At 47.5% G+C, this 17763-nt stretch overlaps 2 protein-coding genes across 5 annotated transcripts in view; one reads left to right on the top strand and one right to left on the bottom strand.

Annotated features, from left to right (window-relative positions):
- ELSPBP1 (epididymal sperm binding protein 1) overlaps positions 1 to 4593 on the top strand; it is a 113534-nt gene extending 108941 nt beyond the window's left edge. For 2 of the 3 annotated variants that reach the window (XM_070450624.1, XM_070450626.1), the window contains one exon: positions 749 to 1167. The gene's annotated coding sequence lies outside the window, so the exon portion shown is untranslated. Of the gene's footprint in view, positions 1 to 748; positions 1168 to 4271 lie in introns of those variants that run through there. The other variant, XM_070450625.1, reaches the window with a different exon arrangement.
- Positions 4594 to 5566: 973 nt separating this feature from the next.
- Positions 5567 to 13906, bottom strand: CABP5 (calcium binding protein 5). 2 transcript variants are annotated; one of them, XM_020888477.2, is made up of 7 exons: positions 13844 to 13894; positions 13417 to 13419; positions 12121 to 12151; positions 11412 to 11555; positions 10384 to 10493; positions 7778 to 7925; positions 5567 to 5592 (listed from the first exon to the last, which is right to left on the bottom strand). In XM_020888477.2, the coding sequence occupies exons 1-7, from the start codon at positions 13892 to 13894 to the stop codon at positions 5567 to 5569; spliced, it is 513 nt and encodes a 170-aa protein (XP_020744136.1). The 2 variants fall into 2 exon arrangements, with proteins under 2 accessions (XP_020744136.1, XP_020744128.2); XM_020888469.2 differs by lacking the exon at positions 13417 to 13419 and having other exon boundaries at positions 13844 to 13906.
- Positions 13907 to 17763: the final 3857 nt, after the last annotated feature.

Here is a 17763-nt window from a genome sequence, read left to right as displayed (position 1 = left end):
GTGTTGTTGTTTAGTCGCTAAGTCGTGTCTGACTCTTTGTGACCCCATGAACTGTAGCCTGCCAGGTTCATCTGTCCATGGGATTTCCCAGCAAGAATACTGGAGTGGGTTGCCATTTCCTTCTCCAGGGGATCTTCCCAACCCAGGGATGGAACCTATGTCCCCTGTGTCTCCTTCATTGGCAGGTGGATTCTTTGCCACTGTACCACCTGAGAAGCCCCCATCTTAACAGGGTGAATACTAAAAAAAAAAACAAAAAAAACAAAAATCCACAGTGGTCTTCAATCTGTGGCTACGTCTAAGAACATTTTTAGTCTCCAGTCTCAAATTTGTAACCATCAGAGAGCTATCTCGGGATTCCCCTGGTGATCCAGTGGTTAGAACTCCATGCTTCCACTACAGGGGGCACAGGATAGATCCCTGCTTGCAAAACTAAGATCCCCACATGCCGTGCCACAAGCAAGCAAAAACAAGCAAACAAACAAAAAGAGCAGAACCATCTCCTTGCTAGTCCTGCTCCTACCGAACCTATTACAGCATACGTGAGGTTGAGGTGCTTATTATTCACTGACTTGATCCCACGAGCCAGGTGAGGGGCAGGGGGTATCTCACTGCTCTTGGCTCAGCTGCATCATCTTATTCCCAACTGAGTCTTAAAAATCAACATGAAGTCACTTCTTAATTCACGTTACATTTGAGTCAGTGTGTACCCGTTACCTGAACACTGGCTTTTGATTTTATTTTCAAGGGAAGGAGACACGTCTCCAGTGGAAGGCTGACATATTAAGTCTGGAACCTGCTTCATCTTTTTCATCGAATCTTTCAAGCTTAGATAATCGCCTTTAGAAAGAACCTGTTCACCATCTAGCTTCATCACTTGGTCCTTTGTGAAGAAAAGAGGGAAAATGTGGTCTAACCACCAAAAGGGAGCCCCACATTAACTCTGGGGCTGCCTTTTCTGCTTCCTAGAATGACAGATATGGTGAGGTATCCAAAAGTGTGGGGAAGGAAGCACTGGTGAGTCACACGGTGCAGAAATCAGATTCTCAGCCCAGGGACTCTAGGAAATAATTGCAGCCTGCTGTCTCTTTCTGGGAAGTTACAGACTTGGGTGGAGCATTTGTAGGTACTTATTAAATCACTAATAAATAAATTAGTACATCAATGGAGGGTAGAAAATTCATTGCAAGATGGCCTCAACTATTCCTTTATGGTGCCTGTGACAGACATCAATAATCGATCACAGAATCTGTTTCCTGTGAGCCCAGATGCAACCTCATGTTGTTGGTGTTCTTCCTCTCCATTCTCCCCTTCCTTCTCCTCTTCCCTCTCCTCCTCCTCTTCTCCCTCCCTGTCCTCCTCCATAAAATCCCTCTCAGTGAACTTCCCTGGTGGTGCAGTGGATAAGAATCCGCCTGCCAATGCAGGGGACACGGGTTGGATCCCTGGTCTGGGGAGACCCCACATGCCGCAGAACAACTAAACCCCCTTGCCACAACTACTGAAACCCAAGCTCCAGAGCCCGTGCTCTGCAACAAGAGAAGCCACCACAGTGAGAAGCCCATGCACCGCAATGCGGAGCAGCCCCCGCTTACCGCAGCTAGAGAAAGGCCACACACAGCGGCGAAGACCCGTCGCCATCAAAGATGAATATTTAAAAACAAAACAGAAAAACCCTCTGAACAACTACTACCATTGTCCCTCACCACTGCCAGACATTAGGAATAGATTTTAGCCTTTCAGCCTCATTCACTGCCAGTCTGATCGTTACGTTCACATGATGTGGCATTGATGTGAGAGACACATGAAAACTGAATGGTTGGTCTTTTTCACTTTAACAGCCAGAGCACAGGTCTTCACTCAGTCATATAAAAACACCCTAGTAAGCATCATCGTCCTGTTCCCAGATCCCACATCTCCGTGCCTTGTTTGGCGCTTTCCCGCATCTCATTTTCTACCTCTGCCCCCCAACCTCCTCACTCACTACTCAAACTGCTCCTCTGTTTCTTGAACTCATCAAGCTCACTCCAGCCTCTGCCTTGCTGGTGCTGGGGTTCCCTTCTCCTCTTGAGCTTCTGCAGCTCTCCTCCTCACCTTGTTCAGTCTCTGCTGAAATGCCCCGTGATGGAGAGGGGTGTGTGTCACCAGGTCTACAGAAGACTTGCCGCCCACCTCTGGGGAGTGCTGTCTGCAGGCAGCCTTCAGCAGTCAAGCCGGAATCAGGGATGTCCTCCGCTTCAGAGAGACCTCCCTTGCCCGAGCTTATGCCCGCCCCAGGACAGTCCACATGCAAGAATTAACTACGGGCAGATTTAAAGACCCAGCCATTTCAACCCAAATGAGACAACTCGGAAGAGCTGTGTCAAGAGCGCCTGTGGACTCCGCTGAGATTGTTGAGCTTGCACCATTGTTCAGCTTCTCCCTCTGCTCAATCCCAGTTCCTTCCCAAGTATCGATCCCAAGGATACAGTTTGATAAACCTCCTTCATGCTCTCCTCCACTCTCAGACAAGGGAGAAACCCTGGAAACCCAACTGGAGACAGCTCATCTCTAAGTGCCCTTCTGACCTTTTCAGTAAATTAAATTTCATATGGACTTGCATATGTGCCTTCCCTCCAATTCTCTTGGTATAACCACTCCACTTCCTCAAAGTATTCATCCTAGTCTGAACTCTTAAATGATCATTTTTGTCTTCTCCCCTCACATCACACTGTAGGCTCCAAGAAAGTAAAGACTTTATCACTTAACTATCTCCAGGACCTAGACTAATCCCAGGCTCATAGCACAAACACGCACTGTCCACTGGGGCTTCCCTGGAAGCTCAGCTGGTAAAGAGTCCACCTGCAATGCAGGAGACCCCAGTTCCATTCCTGGGTCGGCAAGATCCCCTGGAGAAGGGAAAGGCTACACCCTTCAGTGTTCTTGCCTGGAGAATCCCGTGGACGGAGGAGCCTGGCGGGCTACCATCCATAGGGTTGTGAAGAGTCAGACTCGACTGAATTGACTTAGCACAGCCACATGGGGCTATTTAACAAATAATTCATAAAACCAATAGTGTACTAAGAAAATGTTATTAACTTACTGAAATAAAAATCAAATGACTCCCATATTTTCAGCCTCCCCACATCTAATACTCAATAGTGACACATAGGTGGTGGCTACCGTATTGGGTGGCGCAGCAACTCTAGAGCATTTCCATTATCACCGGGAGATCCCATTGGCTTGTGGGGCTCTAGACTACAAGCTTCTTGAAGTCAAGTAACTTATCCTTGCTCTATTTCCATCACTTGGAACAGTGCCAGGCCCATATCAGGGACTCAGAAAATATTATGTTTGAGCAGGTGCAGGAATGATTGGATGGGTGACTCGATGAGTGTAGAGATGGGATGTGATGGGTAAGATAGGAGGTTGAAGTCATCTGTTAAATGGGATATGAACTATGACACTTCTCTGTTCCGTACCCTCCAAGGTCCTCAAAATGGCCTCTAAGAATGCATACTTGCATGAGTTGACTCCTGATCCACTCAGACCCCAAACCATCTACCCCTCTCCAACCACCCTGGTCTCTTCACAATTCCTCCAGAACTCCAGGTGCAATTCCTGCCTCGGGCCTTTGCATTTGCACTCTATCATGTCTGAATTGCCCTTTCCCAGACATGCTTCCAGGGCTCCATAAACTCCCTGATGTGCCTACAGAGAATGCAACCCCTCCCCACCTCCAGAACCTTCGCATTCTTCAACCCATTTCTGCTCCTTTCCCCGCCACATCTCATCACCTTCTAACATTCTAGATATGATTATATTTACTCATTTATTTTGTTCTATGTCTATCTCCTCACATTATAATGGAAGCTTCTTGAGTCCAGAGTTTGAGGCTATTTTATTCACTGCTATAGCCTCATTTTTCCTCATGCTTGGAAAAATGTCTGGCACATAGCAGGCACTTCAGACGTTGCTGCTGAATAAATTAAAGGTAGAAGGGGGAAAGAAGGAAAGGAAGGAATGAAGAAAATAAAAGAAAAACCATAAAATAGTCTTGGGATAGTGAAGAATGGCAAAACAGCACGGCCACAGCAAAGTTAGAAAACATTACTCTGATTCCACTTTTTAAAATTTAAATTAAAATTTTCTTAAAGGGAGGCTATTGAACTAGGCGAGCCATTCTCAGGTCTATACTTAGGACTTTAAAGGTGAAAAAGAGGGACCTCCTGGGTGGATAAGGGGGCGTCCCAGGTGGCTCAGTGGTAAAAGAAATCTGTCTCCCAATGCAGGAGACTCAGGAGACTCCTGTTCGAATCCTCAGTTGGGAAGATCCCCTGGAGAAGGAAATGGCAACCCACTCCAGTATTCGCACCTGTAAAATCCCATGGACAGAGGAGCCTGGCAGGCTACAGTCCATTGGGTCGCTAAGAGCTGGACATGACTGAAGCGACTGAGCACACATTTAGGACTCCATGCCCCCAGTGCAGGGGACCCAGTTTCGATCCCTGGTCAGGAAACCAGATCCCACACGCTGCAACTAAAGATCTTTCGTGCTGCAACTAAGACCTGGCTCAGTCAACTAATTACGAATAAATAATTGAAGGTTTCAAATGAACTCTTTATTTGGAGGACCTTGGGGTTACCGAAGGCAGAGGTAAGGAGGAATATATCTTTCCAATTGCTAATGCAGATCAGGGCCAGGGTATGAGGGAGAGAACTGACTTCCAGTCTAACAGAGGGACTATCTCTGTACGGCCCAGGGCAGACGGACGAGGAGGCAGGGGGCTTCCAGGAATGGCTTCATGGTGACCCGGCTGAGCCAAGGATTTGGAGGTGTCCATCCTCTCTCTCTTTGCATGATGTCCTTTCGAGGGGGGCTAATCCCCTGGGGGATCAGCTTGTTCTAAACCTTGATAATCCAGATTTGTGATTTAATTCGGTGACCGGAGTATCTGACACAAGGAGAAGGAAGTTGGGGGCTAGAGAGATGAAAAGAGACTGTGTTTCCAGGAAATCAAGTTGGGGGGAGGGGTTGGTAGGTTCACTTGGATGCCTCTTTAATTAACCCTTTCCAAACCCAGTCTCATCAAGAACCCTGTTTCTAGCCTCATGATGGACATGCCTTCTTCTACCGAGAGGAAGAAACTAAGGGGATTCAAGGCAGTTGAAGCAAGAAGGGGGAAAGGTAGATGCTGTGTTGAACTTTCTGAATCAAACAGGAGAAAAGACTATTTTCACCCAGAGGAAGTGGGGGAAGAGACCCTGCCAGGTTGGAAGGATTTAGGATTACGAGTTGAAAGATGTCATTAGTCTTTCTTTGGGATTTGGGGGAGTGGCAAGGAGACCCCAGTACTGTTCACACAGATCTCTTCCTCCTTAATCTAGTTCTAGGGATGTAACACCACCCCATCTGGCCAAAGCTATCGTTTCTAGGCTACCCTCAAGCCATAGCGCTGCAACACCAGTCTCCACCCACCCTTCCACCTCTCTCTCTGGAGGGCCCGTGGGGCACGTGGTCCTCCCCTCCACCATGACTTGATCCACGTTGAGCAGGTGAAGAGAGGCTGGGGATCCCAGGACCTCCTCAACGAGACATCATCTTCACAAACTCTGCAGAAACAAAATTTCTGGTGAGGCAGAATAGGGATTTGTGTGTGTGTTTTTTAATTATTGAAGTATAGTTGATTTATGGAGAGGGGCATGGCAACCCTCTCCAGTATTCTTGCCTGGAGAATCCCCGTGGGCAGAGGAGCCTGGCAGGCTCCAGCCCATGGGGTCACAAAGAGTCAGACATGTGTGAAGTGACTTAGCACGCACACACGCAGTTGATTTACAATGTTGTGTTAGTTTCAGGTGTACAACAAAGTGATTCAGCTATACACATAGATGTATTCTTCTTTTTCAGATTCTTTACCCATACAGGTTATTATAGAATACTGAATAGAGTTCCCTGTGCTCTACAATAGGTCCTTATTGTTTATCTCTTTCACATATATTATACATATTAGTGTGTGTATTAATCCCAAGCTCCTAATTTATCCCTCCCCCACCAAGTGAGGACCTGTTTGTAAGAGCAGCTGTCATTAATTTTTTCAGCCCTTACTACATGTCAGAAACCACTAAAGATCTTTGGGAAATTAATGACTTGATCCCTCTACACCTCGATTTCTGCTATTTACCTTATAAGATCTTTCAGGTGGTTTAACCATATAATGCTTAGAAGACACAGAGTTCAATAATTAGTCATTGTGAGTCTCTGATTTCATCTTTTCAATCAATCCGGGAGGGTTAAATACCATTTTACAGATAAGCAAGCTGAGGCTGGTGAGGTTGACCAATGTGCCGGAGATCGTGTAGATGGTGAATGGAAAACCCTGGAAGGAACCCCAGTTGTACCTGACTTGGCTGTGACTCAGTGTCAGGTGAACTTATTGGTCCCACCCAGGTCTCAAGGCTCATCTGTCCTTCTCTTGCCTGTGGTTGGCCCGAGGGTCTAGTTCCTCAAAAATTCTACTTCTTCCAGATTTTCATTGATGTCTACTATGGGGCATCATGGATGCATTTGAATATCAAACTAAGGATTTTAGACTTTTGCCTTATAGACAGCAGTCAGATGCTGAAATTTTTGCACCAGAGAATGTCACAATGAGACCGTGACATGCCCTATCTGTGTCTCCCACAGAAATGACTGCCCATCCCTTCCTCTCAAGACTCCAATCTTTCTCATTTATTCAATCAGTCAATGTGTGTGTGTCCTCCATCACTAGTTGTGTCTGGCTCTTTTGCGACCCCAGGGACTGTAGCCCAGCAGGCTCCTCTGGCAAGAATTTTCCAGGCAAGAATTCTGGAGCAGGTTGCCATTTCCTCCTCCAGGAGTCTTCCTGACCTAGGGATAGAACTTGCATCTCCTGCACTGGCAGGCGGGTTCTTTATCACTAGGGCCCCCTGGAAAGCCCAATCACTCAATACACGTGTTGAACTCTGTGCCAGGAACTGGGGGTATAATGATGAACCATTTCGTCTGTGGCCTCAGAAGGAAACAGGTAATCAACGACTGGAAGCTATCATGATGTCATGTGTCAGCATCACCACAGAGGCAGGTGTGGGTGCTATGGGAGCTCAAGGATGCTGAGCCTGGCCAGAAAGATGGGGAGGGGGGCACTATCCAGGGGCATAACTGAGGCTTAACCAGTGAAAAGATGAAGGCTGCTTTAGACAGCATACAAGCAGAGGAGTCTCTAGTGCATGATTTCTTTTAGCTTTTCACTAAAACTTTGGGAGTCAAAAACCACTACAATAAAAAAAAAAAAGAAAAAAAAAACTTTGGGAGTAAGGTGTCATCCTTACCCCCATTTTGCAGATGTGAAAACTGACACTGAAAGACAGAAAGTGACTAGGATAAGACCACACCATTAGTAAAAGATGATCCTGAACTTGAACCCCATGAACCTGACCCCAGCGTCCCAGGAAATAACTAGTCCCCTCTCCTTCTGATGGGACATCCTGTTCCTAAGACAAAGGTGCCCAGGGAACAAGGAAGGGATGGGAGAGGTGAAGTCGGAATCGGCTTCTGGACAGGGTGTTCCAAGGAGCGGCCAAGTGCAGATATTAATACAAGGAGAGGTGAGAGGCATGAGCTTTCGGAAATGCCATGGGCAGAAAGGGAGGCAACACAGTTCTGAAATCTAACCCTGCCTCCTCCAACTTCAAACTGAGGGAGAATGAGAAGGAATGGCCAACTTGGAAAAACAATCACCCTGGGGAGATAGGGGTGTCTGTCCCCACACAGCGTCACCTTCAAAGTCGACGGTGCCGTCTCCATTAACGTCAGCCTCCTGGACCACCTCGGAGATCTCCTGGGACGTCAGCTTGTCCCCCAAGAGCCTCTGCATGGCCTGCTGCAGCTCCCCCAGCGTGATCGCCCCATCGCCGTTGGCATCAAACTGAAGCGGGGCACAGGGAACAATATTAACCGCAACAACCACAATAATAATACAGTGTGTACTGATCCCTTACTGTGAGTCAAGGACTCAACTCAACAGCAAGGACCTACTGAAAAGCACAGGGAACTATACTCAATATCTTGTAATAACCTATAATGGAAGAGAATGCTTTTAAAAAGAATATATGTGTGTGTGTGTATATATATATATTTGTGTAAGGTGGCTCAGTTGGTAAAGAATCTACCTGTGGTTCAGGAGACCCGGGCTCGATCCCTGGGGGAGGAAGATCCCCTGGAGAAGGGAACGGCTACCCACTCCAGTATTCTTGCCTGGGAAATCCCATGGACAGAGGAGCCTGGCGGGTTACAGTCCATGGGGCGGCCAAGAGTCGGACACAACTGAGCGACTAACACACTATAACTGAATGACTTGACTGTTCACAGAAACTAACACAATGTTGTGAATCAACAATACTGCAATAAAAGTTTTTTTAAAAAAAAAGGTGGGGAGAGAGAGAAAGGCACTCCCTGGTGGTTCCAGGGGTTAGGACTTGGTGCTTGGGGCTCATCTCTGCTGGAAGAACTAAGATCCCTCAACTTATGGCCAAAAAACCCCCTCAGTTAAGAGGTTTGGTACATCATCTGCTAAATGTCAGCTCCTTGAAGGCAGGTTCAAAGACTCTTGTTCCCTGTTCCATGCTTACCCCTTGGGATGCTGCACATCTTTAAAAAAAAAAAAAATTTGACTACACCGCACTGCCTGCAGGACTTGGGTTCCCCGACCAGAGATCGAACAGGCACCACCGCCTGCAGGGGAAGTGCGGAGTAATAACCACCCAACCACCAGCGAAGTCCCTGCACGCCTTTAACCTACTAGAAAGTCTTAGAATGTCAGTTCTACGTCCAAACCTGTCTGGGAGCCAACTGTCCTCCGGCTACACCGATGCTAACGGGGTCCAAACCACAATCCTCTCCCGCCTGGATCATGGCCGACAGCCTCCTGTCTGGTTCCAGCTGCCGCTGCGGTCCTACCTAATCTGTTCTCTACCCGTCGGAATTTGACATTCGAGTTCATGTAAAACACCAGTCAGGGACTTCCCTGGCGATCCCGTGGTTAGGACTCCACTCTTCCACAGCACGGGGCGTGGGTTTGATCCCTGGTCGGGCACTAAGAGTCCAGGTGCTGTGCGGTGTGGCCAAAAAAATAATAAAAATTATTAAAAACAAAGAACACCAATTGGTCTTGTCCCTCCCTCCTGCCACCGCTCCACAACAGGCACGCTCCTATGGGGTGAGGACCTGCCTTCAGCATCTCTGAGACTTTGTTTTTCTCATTCTCCTCTATCTCCGGCTCATGCCTCTCCAAATAGGACAGGCTTCTTGCTCTTCCTCAGACATGCCTTCCTGCCTTCCAGCGTCCCTACCAGCTGCTTCCTAATCCTGAGATCTGATTTCCCCTAGAGCAGTGCCCTGTCCAGAAGAAATACGGGAACCTCACGGGTAATTTCAAATTCTTCTAGCAGCTGTCCCCCCACCACACACATTTAAAGGGAACAAGTGGAATTAATTTTCTATAATTGATTTTACTTTAAAATATCATTTCAGCATGTAATCAATTTTAAAAGTATTAATGGGGACTTCCCTGGTGGTCCAGTAGTTAAGACGCTGAGCTCCTACTGCAGGGGGCCCGGCTTTGAGCCCTGGCTGGGAACTAAGATCCCACTCGCCCCACAGAATGGCCAAATAAATAAATAATACATCTTTTAAAGTTCATTAATGAGCTATTTTACATTCTTGTTTTTTTCTGGGATTAAACTATTTTATTGATGGGCTTCAGAGGAGGATCAAAGGGCTGGGAGGACAATGAAATCAAATGTTTTTCTCCCATTTGGAATCTCCCCAGCTTCACAGTCATTGAAAAGCTGTTATATACTTTCAGTGCTGTATTTCATAAGACTTAGTATAATACCATGCTGGAGTACTTATTTAGTATGTCCTTAGCATGGCTAGTTAACACAGCCAGCCTCCAAGGACACTTAAGCTAAAATAGTAAACCTTAATCCAGCGTATATCTTACACTCAGAGCACACCTCAATTCAGACACAAATGTTATAAGAAATACCTGATCTGTGTTTAAATTTGGTAAAATACATAGTTGAGAAGGTAGACTGGCACACCCAGTTGTTCCAAATCAAAGTTTTCCAATAATTGCTTTGAGTATTCATTTTCAGACTTAAATGAACTGAAATCATATTCCATTGAATACAAATAGAAATGAAGTTAATAGAAATTAACCAAAATTAAATACAATTATATATATGTACATGGACATATTGCAAGTCTCATTCACTGGCAGGTGGGTTCTTTACTGCTGAGCCACTAGGGTTTTGTCCCCCATTAATGACTAATCATAGAACCCTGGGGTCTCCTTCCACCACCTCCAACACTAGGCAACTCACTTCCTTGAAGGCATCTCGCATCTCCTGGACACCAATCATCCCAGCCGTTTCTGCAAGCAATTTGGGGGTCATCAGCTCCACAAAGTCATCAAAGTCTACACGGCCACCCACTGGAGACAGAAGAGGCAGGTCTGGTGAGACTTCATACGCCCCCACATTCCATTCCCTCACTGTGCCCTTCAACTCTGTTCAAGAAATAGATCTGCTCCAATCTCTCTGCCTTCTAAGAGCTTCCTCTTTCAGCCAACTCAAGCCCTCTTGCTCCTCTCATCTGAACAGGAGCAGGACGTACAGTGGAAGTAACTAACTGTTGATGTGACCTTAGGAAAAATCTCTTAATTGGTTCAGACCTAGGCTCCCTCATCTGTAGATCTGGAGAAGAGAGAGTATGAATTAAATGAGCACCAAATCCCTTCCAGAGGTGAATCTCCTTGAATTCAGTGTTGTTTACTCAGGAACATGCTCAGATGCAAACCCATGAGCAATCTTATCAATCATAAAATCAACTCTAGTCTCCATCTAAAGACCCATCTTTTTTGTTACATTATTCAGCAACAATTAGGCTCCAACTCCTAGTATGTTTTCAGCGTCAAATACAGGTCCAATCCCACATTCCACTGATGAATCTTAGTGGTGGTAGCAATGACCTATATTTAATAAGCATTTACTGGAGGCTAAGCCTTTACCTGTATTAACGTCTTTATCCCTTCCTTTCTACAATCTCACTAAGTAAGGAGTGATAACATCTTCACTGAGATTCAAGAGTGGGGTTAACTCTGCTTCTCATAATGACTACAATTAGTAAACAACAGAACTGGGACTTGAACCCAAATCTATCTTAAAAATCACCCTTTTAGCCACTTCAAATGCTGCTTGCCTAAGTACAGTCTGAGCTGTTTCCTTCCAGACTTCTAGCCCTGCTTCCCTCCTCCCCATCTCCAACTCTACTCTCAACCTCCACATCCTTCCTAACTTCACTTTTAACCCTCGCCCAAAGCCCCATCGTTCCTCCCACCCCCAAGCCTCACAGTTCATCCGGATTTGCTGGCCCAGTTCAATCAGTTCCATCTCCGTGGGCATGTAGCCCATTGTCCTCATGAGATTCCCCAAGTCCTTACAAGAGATGAACCCATCTCGGTCCTTGTCAAACTCAAGAAATGCTTCCCGAAGCTCTGAAAGTTAAGAGACATGAACTTTGGGGTAACTTGAAATAGTCACTGGGGAAATGGAGCATCCCTTGAAACTGTCAATGAGGCACCAACTCAAGACTCCTCAAAAGAGAATACATTTAATAAGAATACATTTTAAATGTATTAAATTAAATAAATTAAATTAAATGTAAAAGAATACATTTAAAGATGTCCAATAGGAGGGATATATGAAGTGTGTTAGCAAGAAGAATAATTCTCGAGACCACTAAATGATAGCACTGAAGTCCTTCACATTGTTGGGTGAAGTAATGAGAAACTTCAAAATCACCAAGAGACAAAAAAGAACAATTCTGGACTCATCCTTAAAACTCAGGCATCATTCATGGGTCTCTGAGACACTTGGGGGTCAGGATGGCTTCTGAACACTTTGGGAAGTACTTAAACCGCCACAAAATCACAGTTGAGTGAGAAGAGAGAGTGATGTAAAACTTTTGCGTTGAGGGATTTGTACTGAAATGCACAAAGGAACAGAGTGCAGGTGAATGGGCGGATGGTGGTACGGGATGTTTGGGGGAGAAAGTGTTACCTTCAATCTCATCTGGTCCCAGCGGTCTTTCCTAGAAAGGAAGGCGGGGAGTGGGGGCAGGATTTGGAAAGAGAATCGGAGATCCACATTCACTTCTCCAAGCACGTCTCATCCTCATCCTTTCCTGGTTCTTTTCCCTTCTCCCTCCCCTCTCCCCTTCTCACCTTCCTTCTCCCACCTCCTGACTCCCCTTCCCTGGCTGTTTGCTCCTCCCACTCCTCCAAGCCCCTTCTCATTTCCTCTCTCCCATCCTTGGACCCTGGTCTCTCTTCTCCTGCCTTTCCCCAGTGGACTGTGCCAAACCGATCCTGGTGGCCATGGAATCCAATCTCCTCCTCCAGATGAGGAAAGTCAGACTTAGAATCAGTTAACACATTCAGAGTGCTAACTATGCTGGGATTCCACAATCATTTCATTTAAACTTCAGAACCATACTGTGAGGTAGAGCCAAATACCATTCCCATCTTACTTAAGAGAAAACTGAGGAACAGAGAGGTTAAAGAACCTGTCTGAGGTCACACAGCTCATAAGTGGCTGGGTGAGAATCTCTTGGTGTCAGAGCTGTGTTCAGTGGCAGCCAGGCAGGATGAGCACTGCCAGGATGATCAATTTCTGAAACCTTTCATATTGCCACTAGCCACGCCAGGACATACCTGAAGGGTCAGGCTTGAGCACATATCACATCCCCAGGGAAATTCCATCAACCCCTGGCCTCTTTCACCACCCCCCCCCCCATACCTCCCTTTATCCTTGGAGACTTTTCCCCACCTTCTCTTTTTCAGTATCCCCTTCCCCCCTCCAGTTGGGACTTCCCTGGCAGCTCAGAAGGTAATCTGTCTGCAATGCAGTAGACCCAGGTTCAATCCCTGGGTCGGGAAGATTCCCTGGAGAAGGGAATGGTAGCCCACTCCAGTATTCCTGTCTGGAGAATTCCATGGAAAGAGGAGTCTGGCGGGTCACAGTTCATGGGTCACAAAGAGTCAGACACGACTGAGCTACTAACACTTTCACTTTCCCCCCAGTTAGTTAGTCTTGAAGACTAACAGTGAAAAGCATGCCCATTGGAATCAAACGGTTCTGGCCCTGCCATTCATTAATTGTCAAAGCTTAAAGCAAAGGACTTCATGACTCGCAGCCTTACCTTCCACATCTGTAAAATGGGAATGAAGGTATTACGGACCTCAAGAGTCATTGATTGTGAGGATTAAATAATATCAAGAATGTGAAACCCTTTGCACAAGTCTGGGCACACAGCAATGACTTAAGTGGCAGCTACAGACTTCCCTGGTGATCCACTGGCTAAGGCTCCATGCTGTCATTGCACGGGGGCCAGGTTTGATCCCTGGTCAGGGAACTAGATCCTACATGCAGCAACTAAGACCCAGCACAAATTTAAAAATAATAAATGGCAGCTACTCTTATTCCCACCACCACCATTGTCACTGGCATCACTATGGGTGTCCGTAGAAAAGAATGATGCTGGTCAACAGTGACGTCACCCCAGTTCCCCTTTTGTTTGCCTCCTCTTTCATCTTCCACCTTTCGATCCTGACTTCTGATTTCATCCTCCCCTCCCTGACCCACGTGTCCCCACCGTGCTCCCTCTAACCTTCTCACTTCGTGCCGCTCCCCTCTTCCACTGTACCGGTCACAGCCCTTCTCTTCCCCGCGTCCCAGCTCCCTTTGCCTTCCCACCGTCCTTCCCCACTGCCCCCAGCCTCACCCGCTGTTTCTCCGCGATGCCTTTTCTTAGGAAGATGCAGGCAGGGCCCATGGGAAACTGCATGGAAGGTGTCATGGTGGAACTCATCAGGTTCCAATCTCAAGACGCCGCCCCCCCCACTTCGGGTCCCCCTTTGGTGGCTCAGCCTCCTTGGCTTCTCCGCCAGTCCTCGGCCAACTCTGCCTGCCTGTCCCCCGGTCACCTTGGCTCCCTTGGGGCTGTGACAGCTGGGTGGGAAATCTCTACTCGAGTTGGGGAGGGATCACAGTTGTTCCTGCCTCCCCATCTGGCTTGAGGGAGACCGGAGGGAGGCGGGGACCCAGTGTCAGGCTCTGACCTTTTATCCCCAGAATAGAATTGGAGGATAGTTTCAAAAATGAGGATTAGAGCAGAGAGCATCCATTCATACAATGTTCCAACAGGCATGTGGTGTGATTGGCCTAAGCCAGGTCTCTGCTGGCCTTTGTGCACGTGAAGATGGAGAGGACACGGCCCCTGGCTTCCAGGAGCTCTGGAGTAAGCCAGGAAAGTGAGTAAATGAGCAGGATGCGAACATCACGTGACAACCTGACTTTGGCAATAGGCATGTATAGTGGCTAGTTCAGTCGCCAAGTCGTGTGCGACTCTTCGCAACCCCCTTGGACTGCAGCACACCAGGCTTCCCTGTCCCTCACCATCTCCCAGAGTTTGCCCAAGTTCATGTCTGTTGAATCGGTGGTGCCATCCAATTATCTCATCCTCTGATGCCCTCTTCACCTTCTGCCCTCAACCTTCCCCAGCACCAGGGTTTTTTCCAGTGAGTCAGGAGGGTGGTGTTTGATCTTCCTCTGCTCATCTCCTCCCTTCCTTTCTTCCTGAACATTTCAGGGCAGGAGGGGCAAGGTAGGCATCCATGCTGATGGGGGTAGTCAAAGGCCATGGTGAAGCGATGAAGAGACTTCCCCGGTGGGGGAATTTAAGACCCTGGGCTTCCACTGCATGGGGCGCAGGTTCGATCCTTGATTAGGGAACTGAGAGCCCACATGCCACGTGGTGTAGACAAAAAGAAAAATAAAACAGGTGGGTGGGTGGGGAGACGATAAGGGTGTCTGCATGGCCCAGAGCGTTGGGGCCTGGGAAGGTGAGGATGAACCCATGGAAGAGCAGCCTGGTATGGGAAACAGGAGCATGAGCTGGGTGACGAGGTTTATCTACATGCAGGTATCACATCACCTAGGATAAGGGTTAGCACTGTGAGGAGAGTGAAGATATCCACTCATGGAGGTGGCGTGGTGTAGGGTGTTGAAGCCAGATCATGGCGAGAATGGTGTCCCCACAGGAGCAGATGGCAAAGGAGAAGGGAGATTGGTTACACATGGGATTATACTAAGGATAATGGGAATCGGGTTTCTCGCTGCTGGAAAAGGGAGTTGTTAATACAGAAAGGGGAAAAGGGAGAACAAGCTCTGTGGTGTTGGATTGGAACTGGAGGCACTGTTATACACTCATGGACTTCAATATATAGGGAGGGATACACAAATAAACGGGCTTCCCAGGTGGCACTAGTGGTAAAAAGTGCCTGCGTTCCAACGCAGAAAATGTAAGAGACTCAGGTTCTATCCCTGGGTTGGGAAGATCCCCTGGAGGAGGGCACAGCAACTCACTCTGGGAATCTTGCCTGGAGAATCTCCGCAGACAGAGGAGCCTGGCGGGCTACCATCTATGGGGTCGCACAGAGTCAGACACGACTGAAGCAACTCAGCACACACGAACACATACAAACAAACACAGACATCACGTGTGTGTAGGGACTCAGGAGCATATATTCTCCAGCTAAAAGGACGCAGCCTAGTATTAATGAATACCTCTAGCTTCCAGACCTTGACCATTCTTCACCAAATAGCAACCAAGACTCCTGGAAGCAATGGCTGATTTCGGGTCTGGAGAAGGACAAGTATTATAGGATGAGCCTAAAATTTATGTCTTCTTGTGCTGTAAAGCAAGAATGTGCTCAGAGAGTTATGGGGCATGCCAGAAGAACACAGGGGCTTCCCTGGTGGCTCAGTGGTAAAGAAACTGCCTGCCAATGCAGGAGACCCAAGTTTGATCCCTGGGTAAGGAAGGTCCCCTGGAGAAGGAAATGGCAACCCACTCCAGTATTCTTGCCTGGAGAATCCCATGGACAGATGAGTTTGGTGGATTACAGTCCATGGGGTCTCAAAAGAGTTGGACACTACCTAGCGACTAGGCAACAAAAGCTTAAAAAAGCTCCACTGACTGTTTGATGGGCAATTTGAAACTCAAAATAACAACAAACTATATCAGAGAAATAGGGAACTGGGAGTCTGTACAAATATAAAAAGTAAAGTTTGATAATACGTAGATAGCTTAAAGCACCTCCACACAAAATACCGGGCTTCCCAGGTGGCACTAGTGGTGAAGAACCCTCCTGCCAATGCAGGAGACAGAGACATGGGTTTGATCCCTGGGTCAGGAAGATCCCCTGGAGGAGGGCATGGCAACTCACTCCAGTATTCTTGCCTGAAGAATCCCCATGGACAGAGGAGCCTGGCGGGCTAGAGTCCATTAGGGTAGCAAAGAGTCAGATGTGACTGAAGCGACTTACCACACACACATGTACAAAATACTATTTCCAAAAGAGTCACTTTATAGTGGGGAGACCCCATAGATACTTTCTTAAATAGTTAAAATGAAGGTCACCAGTAATGTAGCAAATCAAAATGACACATTCCAACTTACATGCGACTATGAGTTTTTGTTCCTGCAAACCTGACTGCCCTCCCGCCGACTCTCCCCAGAGCCCAGCTCTAAGCATCTTCTCCCGATGGGTTCCAACTGTTTTTAAGAGGAAGTCGATGTCACCAGAACGTGGTCTCCACCACTCCCCTCAGCTCCAGGCTCATCTCTTCAGGGTCCATGTATTCCAACATGATTTTTTCACTCCAGACCTTACCAGGTCCCTTCTCTGCCGGTGAGATAAGGTTCCACACCCTGTAGCAGCACGTGGGGCTCACGGCCAGGCACTACAGTTGGGGGCTGAGTGCAGACTGCCCAGACCAGACCCTGGCCCTCCATTCCCTCAATGGTAGACTTGGGGAAAATAACTCACATCCTGTGCCTCAGTGTTCTCATCTGCTTAATGGGGATAATGAAAGCATTTCCCTAGCAGGGGTGTCATGAGGGTCACTAGTGAGATCCCTGCCCAACCCTGGCAGAGTGACATGGGCAGTCATGGGTGCTTGAGGAGTGTGCTCACAGGGGCCCCGCAGGGGTGTGGGTGGGAAGTGTCCTTGGTTCCAGTTTCCTCAGGAAGACCCTGTTCCATGCCTAAGGGAACCTCAGGATTCCACACAGAGCTGGTCACTGGGATCCCCAGACATACAATATTTAACACTTAATATGTTACTTGAACGTGATAAATATGGATGCACATTAACTTGCCAATGCTTTAAGGTAGAACTCTTAACTATGTTGAGAAACAAACCCCATTTGTACAGTGGTGTGATCACAAAGGAATTTATTTTTTTCTTCCACTCCCACCCCACCCCCATGACAAGTCCAGTTAGGCAGCTGCTGCCCTTGGTTCACTGGTTAACAGTTACCAGGGTGACTTTCTCTGTGACTCTTCTGGCTTGTTCCTCATGATCACAAGGTGGCAGCCCCTGCTCCAGCCATCACACCCACACTTGCATGTGCATGTGTGCTCAGTTGCTGAGTTGTGTCCGACACTATGCAACCCCATGGACTGTAGCCCACCAGGCTCCTCTGTCCATGGGATTCTCCAGGCAAGACTATTGGAGTGGGTTGCCATTTTCTTCTCCAGGTGACCTTTGGGGATCAAATCCAAGTTCTCCTGCACCGGCAGGTGGATTTTTTACTGCTAAGCCACCAGGGGAGCCACACTGTTACACTCCCAAAAT

This window comes from Odocoileus virginianus, chromosome 20 (genome assembly GCF_023699985.2).
Source record: "Odocoileus virginianus isolate 20LAN1187 ecotype Illinois chromosome 20, Ovbor_1.2, whole genome shotgun sequence".
NCBI classification, from domain to species: domain Eukaryota; kingdom Metazoa; phylum Chordata; class Mammalia; order Artiodactyla; family Cervidae; genus Odocoileus; species Odocoileus virginianus.
The sequence above is the reverse complement of the archived record's forward strand: the minus strand, read 5'-3'. Positions and strand labels throughout refer to the sequence as shown.

Bases quoted from the DNA above. Each gene is read 5' to 3' on its own strand.
- CABP5 (XM_020888469.2), bottom strand. From the start codon at position 13,906: ATGCAGTTTCCCATGGGCCCTGCCTGCATCTTCCTAAGAAAAGGCATC. The intron at 10,494-11,411 runs GTGAGGCTTGGG...TTCTGTCTCCAG, and splicing joins CCAGCAAATCCGGATGAACT to TGGGTGGCCGTGTAGACTTT. The intron at 5,593-7,777 runs GTGACGCTGTGT...TTGTTTCTGCAG, and splicing joins CGGCACCGTCGACTTTGAAG to AGTTTGTGAAGATGATGTCT.